This window comes from Epinephelus lanceolatus, chromosome 9, assembly GCF_041903045.1.
Source record: "Epinephelus lanceolatus isolate andai-2023 chromosome 9, ASM4190304v1, whole genome shotgun sequence".
NCBI lineage: Eukaryota > Metazoa > Chordata > Actinopteri > Perciformes > Serranidae > Epinephelus > Epinephelus lanceolatus.
In genome coordinates this window covers 42320693-42329351 of record NC_135742.1, presented here as the reverse complement: position 1 = coordinate 42329351, position 8659 = coordinate 42320693, and the positions used below count along the sequence as shown (strand labels likewise).

The window sequence follows — 8659 nt, the reverse complement described above, 5'->3', positions numbered from 1 at the left end:
GGGTCACTGTAGCACGACCAGAAAGTGCACTCTTTAGCTATAGCAATAGTGCTACTAACTGTCTTTAATTTGTTTCCCTGAGCCAACAGGTGTAAGTGTGGCAATAGTATGGATTATTTTCTTTGACACCGGACAGTGGGACACTTCTACTGGAGAGAGATGTTTTTGTTGTAATGAGGAAATGCAAAGCCTCCGCAGGTGCGAACCGGAAAACCAGCCACATCACGTGGTAGCTAACTGTGGAGGTAAGTCGCTGCCTGTGAGGGAGCTGGGAAGCATCCCCCTCACTAAGGTGACAAACATTGCACACATACAGTAAAGTTGGATGTGTTAAACTAATACAGGAAGTTTTCTTTTGGTTGTTGTTATGCTTTTATTTTGAACCCTTCTAACTCCTCTTTGTCTCTGAGGTCAACTTCCGGGAGGGCATGGTTTCATGGAGTGCACACATGAGCCACAGGACTCCAGCTGGCTCCAATAATTACCTGGTTAGGCTGAACCAAATGTGTACGAGCAGAGAGGGGAGGGGGTAGAGGGTTTGTGTTGAGTTTGGCTTTTGCTTGGTCAGTTTATTATGTGTTTTGTTTAACCAGTATTAGTAAGCATTTATTTGTATTGTGTGTATGTAAGTATTAGTGGGGTTAATTTGTATATGTATTGTATATAGTTATTGTAATTGGGTTTTGGGGAACCTTTCTATGTAATGGTACAGGCCAGGGGTAGATATGCCAGGTGAGGAAGGCAGTTTGTGTGTCAGAGAGAGGGGGTCAGGTTGGGGGTCACCTCTGCTGCCAGAACTGCTGTAGATGTAAGCCCTTTTTCCCTTTTTGTAAAACCTTATGCTGTAACTGAAGATCATGGACTTTTTGTACCTTGCTTATTTTTTATAAGTAAAGAAAAAACAGATCTCTGAACAATGCCTGCTGATCATGCTGCTTATTTCCCGTTGTTACATCTCAATCCTGCCTGGTTTCATCCTGTTTGTAAGGGATTACCACCTACAAAACCTTACATTTGGTGTCAGAAGTGGGATGAGTCGCAGCCATATTGAAGGGGAGCAGCTTTGAGAGCAACAGCATGGGACCTAAAGCACAAAACAGAGCCCGAAAGACAGAAGTTGTAGAAGACGACCCAGAAGAGGGTGCTGCAGGGGGACAGCCTGTGACCGTACCTCCTTTGCCTGTGGAGATGGACACAATCACAAGCATGTTGCAGCGATGTCTTGAGGTTCAACGTGACCTGAGTGAAAGGTGGGACAAAGAATCCGGGAAACAGGACATGAGGTGGCGCCAAATGCAAGTTCAAATGAATAACCTCAGAGATGATCTGGAGCAGCAGCAGCAAGGAGGTGGAAGTCAGCCCCAGCGGAATTCATCACTACAGCAGGAGGAGGGACATGCTTCCCAGCCCAGTGCCCAGACCAAGTTTGCTGGTAGGGGCTGGGGGCAGGCGGCAGTCTCCAGACTGGAGGAAGGTGATGACATTGAGCAGTATCTGACCACATTTGAGTGTCTGGCAGTGGCATATCAGTGGCCAGAGGTCGAGTGGCCGGTGAGGCTGATTCCACACCTGACAGGGAAGGCACGAGCAGCATATGTGGCTATGGCGGCAGAGGAATCATCTGACTACAAGAAGGTAAAAGAAGCCATCCTTGCAAAGTATGAAATCAACGAGGGATCTATCAGCAGAGGTTCAGGGAACCTGATATCCACCCTAATGAGAGCCCTAAAGAATTCTACAATCGACTTAAAGACTGACAAGTGGATTCAGCCAGTGAAGAGGACCAAGGAGCAGATTGGGGAGATCCTCATTCTGGAGCAGTTCTACCGCTCCCTCTCCCCAGCGCTCAGAGTGTGGGTGAAGGAAAGGGATCCAGAGTCAGCACGGAATGCAGCTGAGCTGGTGGAAACCTTCCTGGCAGCCCGACAAGGGTCCAAGAACTACCAGTTTGAGGCTCCACAAAAGTCTACCACGGCACGGGCTAAGCCACTGGGGTCAGGGGGTGGAGGTGGTCCCAGGGAGTCAGAGTCAGTCAGGCCTCTAGAAAAGTCTGTAGCTCCTGTTAAGTCAAAGTCAACCACTAAACCTGTTTGCTTTTACTGTGGTCAGGAGGGACACATTAAGCCAGGATGTCCAGCTAGGAAAGCTAAAGCAGCTTATTTGTGTACAGTTCCTTGCCCCTGTCAAAGTGAGAGTTGTGTGGTAGGAAAACAGCAGGTCACTACAGTTAAAATCAGTGGTAACCCAGTCCAGGCTCTCCTTGATACTGGGAGTGAGCAGACATTAATACACCCATCACTAGTCCAGAGGGAGGGTTCCTTGGGAAAGCCAGTCCTAGATATTTCTTGTGTGCATGGTGACCAGAAAGCTTATCCTATGACTGTGGTGTACCTGGAGGTAGCTGGGCAAACTTTTCTTCTTGTCGGTTGGGGTGGTAGACAGGTTAGCCCACCAAGTAATCCTAGGATAGGATCTGCCCATTCTTCAGGAGTTGGTTCAGTCAGTGAATATTGTCACCAGGTCACAGGGACAGATACAGAGATTGGAGGAGAGGGAAGCTAGTGGGGACCAGGCAGGATCAGCAGAGGATGCTAAGGGTCCAGATGAGCCAATTCCTCAGTTTCCAGCTCAGGTAGATGCAGAGTTCCAGGCGACAGCTCAGGAAGATCTAAATGTTCTTTCTGAACTGCCTTTCTCTGAGGAGTTTCTCCCTGATAATTCTGGTAAAATGAGGAAAAGTAAGAGACAGAAAAGGCAAGAGAAAATGGCAGGCACAGTTAGAACAAGGTCAGAGCTAACAGAGCCAGAGGTTTGTGATGCTGGCAAAAGGTGTGACTTTGTACAGCTTCAGAAAGAGGATGAATCAGTGCAGGACTTCTTCAGAAAGGCAGCGGTAGTGCAGCAGGGTCAGGTAGCAGGGGAAGGCTATTTCCTCAGAGACCAGGTACTGCACTACAAGGCAGCTCTAGATGATAGGGAAAGACTGGTGGTTCCACAGAGGCTAAGAGAGCGGGTACTAAAGCTGGGCCATAGTATACCCTGGGCAGGTCATCTGGGGGCTAAGAAGACCTTGGACAGAATTGCAGACAGGTTTCATTGGCCAGGGTTGAACGGGGAGGTGCAGGATTATTGTCAGTCTTGTGCAATCTGTCAGCTAGCAGGGGATAAGAAAGTGCCAAAATTTCCATTGCAACCACTTCCTATCATGGGGGTTCCATTCAGCTGAATAGCTATGGACATTGTAGGGCCGTTAGAGAGGACACAGTCAGGACACCGTTACATACTTGTAATTTGTGATTACAGCACCAGGTATCCTGAGGCATTTCCCCTGAGAGACATCACTGCTAGGCAAATAGCATATGCATTACAGCAGCTCTTTTCCAGGCTCTTAGGCATTAGGAGTATTCGGACCACTCCTTACCACCCCCAGACCGACGGCTTGGTGGAGAGGTACAACAGAACTCTGAAAAGCATGTTGAAGAAGTTTATCTCCACTAATGCCAAAGACTGGGACAAGTGGCTCCCGTATCTCCTCTTTGCTTACAGGGAGGTGCCACAGGCTTCCACTGGCTTCTCACCTTTTGAGCTCCTGTACGGCAGGCAGGTGAGAGGTCCCCTCAATGTGCTGCAGGAGACCTGGGTGGAATCCTGGGGGAAGGAGACCAGTGTGCTGGCTTTTGTCTTGCAGATGAGGGAGAACATGGAGCAGACCACCAAGCTGGTGAGGAAAAGGATGGAGAAGGCTCAGCTGGGACAGCAAACCTGGTATGATAAAGCTGCAAGAGAGCGATCCTTCAACCCAGGTCAGCAGGTGCTGCTTCTTCTGCCAACAGTGGAGAACAAGTTGCTGGCAAGATGGCAGGGCCCTTATACTGTCCTGAGGAAGCTGAGTCCGACAACCTATGAGATTGAGACGCCAGAAAAGAGAAATCCAAAACAAACATTCCACATCAACCTGTTGAAGGAGTGGAAAACCTGGGAATTCCCACCCTGACAACAGATGTTTGTGCGGGTAGTGGAGGAGGAGGATGACGTGGTGGGTGAGTTCACTCCTGCTAGTCCCAACTCTGTATCCCTTGACCTGTCTCATCTCTCCCTCACCCAGCAGCAAGAATTGCAGGCCGTTGTTCCTCCAGACTTGTTCCAGGAGAAGCCAGGGGCAACAAACTTAGTGAAGCATGACATTCGCCTGAGACAGCATCCTGCAGAAGTTGGTGCCGGTGTTGGAGGAGGAAACTGCAGTCATGCTGGAGGTGGGTGTCCAGGGCTCGACAGTGCGAGTACCTCATCGCAAATGCTAGTAAAAAATAGTTCAGTGCGAACTGTGAAATGCAATTAGTAGCACGTGTGCGACTACCGAATTTTACCGTTCAATAAATGTTTAATGATGTGTTGCTGACGTTTGGAGGTTGTGGCCGGTTGTGCACTTGAATGCAGCCTCAGCTGAAAAAAAAAAATACGTGATTTACACGTAGTGAGCGTGCTTGCCGACGTGCTGCACAAGGCGGTTAAAGGCAGAGGGAGTATCTATGGTAACGAGGCGAAGCCAAACAAACGAAAACAAAACGTATGAATTATGAAGCGCATTAGCGATTATTTTAAAAGGGCAACAGAGCCAGAAGCTGTGGACCCAGGCACCGAGGCCGAAATGGTGGACGAGGACGAGGAAGAATTAGAGTTAGATGAAGAAGCTAACGTGACTGAAGAAACCGGAGGAGCAGGTGATAACGCTACCATTCCCAGCCGTAAAAAGTACAGGTTTAATGCTGACTGGCAGAAAACATTCCCGTGGCTCCTTTACGAAAACCAATTAATGTATTGTAAGTACTGCAAAGCAAGCAGCTGGAAAGTCCGTTTTTGTCACAGGCAACGCGAACTTCAAACAAGATGACTTAGTGAAACACGGTAAATCGCATATTGGAGAATGGCAAGCCAACTAACATTCTGGTTGGCCAACAGACACTGGAACATTCACATGCCCTTGGTAAGAAAGATGTTTCTCTTTTTAGCACAAATTATTTTATCAATTTAGTGTAACATTGTAAAGCTGTAAATATGATAGCATTTTTTATTGAGAGAATTCAATGTCTTTTTTAATTATGGTTTTTCCAGGAGTCTTGAATGCTACCAAGGCTGCCTTTGATGCAGTAGACTGCCCAGGGAATGAATGGATGAAGAAATGTGTCGCTTTCGGTGCTGATGGGGCCAGCGTCAACATGGGCATCCGTAATGGTGTGATTGCCCACCTGCAAAACGAGGCAGGGAGCCACGTCATTCCCATCCACTGTATGCCACACAGGTTTGTAATCACAAGTTAACTAATTACATTTAAATGTAGCATTCCTGCTCACAGTTAACTGAATAGAAATAATAACTGAATGGAATAAAAGGCAATACAGAACTGAATGGAGTTATGGAACACAAGCTGAGCTGGATAGCTGAAGTCTTTAGATTTTATTATTAGCATTAGTTAGAATGCTTCTCTCACCAAATTAGTAAAAAAAACCATCTGCTCAGTGTGTGTCTGTCTCTCAACACACACAGTATGTGTGAGTGAGTAGAGAGAGAGATTATGTATTATGTAGGATTATTAACTGTGCAATCAATGTTGTCTGCTTCTTGCACAGACTGGAATTGGCCATCCTCAACCTACAGAAGAAGGAAGCTAAGGTGGCAGTAGTGTATGATCTCCTTCATCTTATTTGGAAGACCTACCACATGAGTGGCAAGTTAAAACGAGAGCTCTATGCTCTCGGAGAACTACTTGGAGTGAACGTGTGCAGTCCCAGTGGTGTCAAGGGAACCCGTTGGATCCCACACATACACTGAGCGTTGAATCCTGCGACATGGACTGGGAAAGGACCTTGCCAGTGACCATGATACTCTGTGGTTCTTCAACATATGGAGCAAGTGGCAGCCTCACAGTCCAGTTCTGCTGAAGTTCAAGGGCGGGCAAAAAAGGTTCGTTTTCTGGTGATGATTGTTAGCCACAACTGAACTGGTACATAAATTAACTTAAAGTTAAGTTTAAGTGGTTTTGAAGAAGAGGTGCAAATGTCAAACTTAACTTTCATAATCAATAACAGATGGCCAATGAGTATATTTTGAACTAAATTTGTATTGTGTTTACACAATACACAACAGATAAAGAAAGAAATGTGTATTTTCCCACTTTCTTTGTGACCTGTTTGAGGAGCTAGCCACCCTCAGCCTCACACTACAGAGGAATGATTTGATCCTCCCCCAAGCCACCACAGTTTTGAAAACGACTGTAACCAGTCTGGAGGCACTCAAGACAAAGCCAAAGCCAGGTGGCTTGCTTGAGAAGATCCAGACTGCCTTTGCTCAGCAGCAGGGAGATGAGATGAGATTCCAGGTGTGTTTAGCATAAGTCAGTGTGTTGTGTGTAAGGATTATGGCAGGGACCTTCAGAATCAGTATACTGGATATACAGAAGAAGGGTTTGAGCATTAGGGAAATGCACATAACAATGACATCACAGCCATGATTCAAGTGTGTGCCTGTGTCTGTCTGTACTTGTCTTTTGAAGGGAATGACACTGAAGGGGGATGTCATCATCCTCACACATCCACAGCTCAAGCATCACGTGGAAGCTGCCGTAAACATCAGTGTGGATGCTATCAAAGCCAGGTTCGGTGGTTTGGTGAAGGATGATGCCATCCATACAACACTGGACTGCTTCAGAGTCCTAAACCCTGACACATGGCCAGAAGAGCCAGCCAACCTTCTTACATTCGGGGATGACAGCGTGGAAGAGCTGCTGGGGCATTTTGAGAAGCCTCTAACAGGGTAAGAATGTATTTGATAAGACACTGTATTGTTATTTGAAATACTTGTTGCATATGTGCAAACTCAATTGCTCTGTTCTATCCTTCAGTGCACGGTGCAATACAGCTGCAGTCCAAGATGAATGGCGACAGCTCAAAGTCCTGGTAAGCCAGAACTTCCGGGACAAAACCAACACTGGATTGTGGCAGATGCTGCTAATGAAGGACCCCTACAAGCAAGAATTCAAAGTAAGGCCAGATAGTCCAGACATATTCATTCTTAGACATTATGTTTCTAATTTAAAAATGGGCATTTCATTGCACTCTGACATAATAGAGGACTTTTAGAAGATGATTAAAAAAACAGAGCTTTCAACATTACAAAATCACAATTTAAGCATTGTGTAGTTGCATATTGGTTTTGATGAATTTAAGGTGAGTTGAAATGAATTTAAAATGTTATCTTCTCCCTTAGAACATACTGGAGTTGGTAAAGATCATGCTGGTGCTGCCGATCTCAGCTGCCCAGTGTGAGAGAGGTTTTTCAGCCCAAAACTGGATCAAGAATTCCACAAGAAGCAGCCTTGCAGTCTCGACAACTGAAGACTTGATGAGGATCAGCTTGGAGGGGCCTTCGGTCGAGGAATTCGATCCAACTCCTGCAGTGGACTGCTGGCTGACCTCCAAACGGACCAGACGACCAGATTACAAAAGCTGCTGGGACGATATCCTTTGTGTTTAAAGAGACTGAGCAGACTTTGATTTTGCATTTAGAACTACTTGGGTTGTAACTAATTGGTTAATTTCATTTGAAATTCAAGGACATTAACCCCTTCCCCTCAGCTTTAAAATTCAAGCACATTCTGTGAACCCTGCCTGTTGTATGAATGTTCTGTTATAACACAGGCCAAATAAGCTTAACTCTGTTGTCAGTACTTGTTACAGTATTATTCACTGCACTTTTTGGAGAATTTTACTTGCTGTTTTGATACTGTCTCAGTTGCACTGTGCACATTTGCACCAATAAATAACTGACAATACATGAGTTGTTACAGTATTATTCTCTCTGCACTCTTTAGAGAATATAACTAAAACTTAAAAAGCTATGAATTGAATTGTTTTGCTTATAAATGCCCCCTCGTTGACCTCATATCACTTTATTAAAGAAAAACACATTATTTGGTAACTTTTCATCGTGCCCCTAAAATTATTTGTGTGCTACTAGATTTTTCAACTTAGGAGCACACGTGCTACTTGGGAAAATGCTAAGCGTCAAGCCCTGCTGGTGATACAGATTTGGGCAGGACCCATCTGACCTTACATCAAATTGATAAAGGTGATGCTAAACCTGTTAGCACTGGGCGCACTTTCCAGGAGCATTTGCTCTGGTTGGAGGAGGTTCTGTCTAAGTTGCGGCACGCAAACATTAAGGTGAAGCCCTCTAAGTGAAACCTGTTTGCGACCCAAGTTCAGTATCTAGGCCATGTAATCTCAGCAGAAGAGGTGGGGGTGGACCCTGCTAAAGTACAGTGTATTTGTGAGTGGCCAGCTCTCAAGAACCAGACAGAGGTAAAAAGCTTTGTGGGGGTGGCATCCTACTATAGACGTTTTGTTGGGGGGTTGCGGAAGTTGCACCAGCTGACAGAGAGAGGGAGACATTTTAAATGGACAGAGTCTTGCCAGCAGACATTTGAACAGCTTAAGACAAGGTTAATGACAGCTCCAGTCCTAGCATATCCTGACCCCCACAAGCCCTTCATTTTGGACACCGATGCTAGTGATGAAGAGATTAGGGCAGTGCTGTCACAAGAGGAAAATGGGTCTGAGCATGTTATAGCATATGCTAGCCGGGCTTTGACCAAACAGGAAAG

General features: G+C 45.9%; 1 protein-coding gene across 1 annotated transcript; it reads left to right on the top strand.

Annotated features, from left to right (window-relative positions):
• The first annotated feature begins 439 nt into the window (after positions 1–439).
• LOC117260811 (uncharacterized) lies at positions 440–8039 on the top strand. The gene is made up of 5 exons (XM_033632916.2): positions 440–5299; positions 5628–5961; positions 6551–6810; positions 6899–7037; positions 7264–8039. The coding sequence occupies exon 1, from the start codon at positions 1078–1080 to the stop codon at positions 2560–2562; it is 1485 nt and encodes a 494-aa protein (XP_033488807.2). The 5' UTR covers positions 440–1077; the 3' UTR covers positions 2563–5299; positions 5628–5961; positions 6551–6810; positions 6899–7037; positions 7264–8039.
• Positions 8040–8659: the final 620 nt, after the last annotated feature.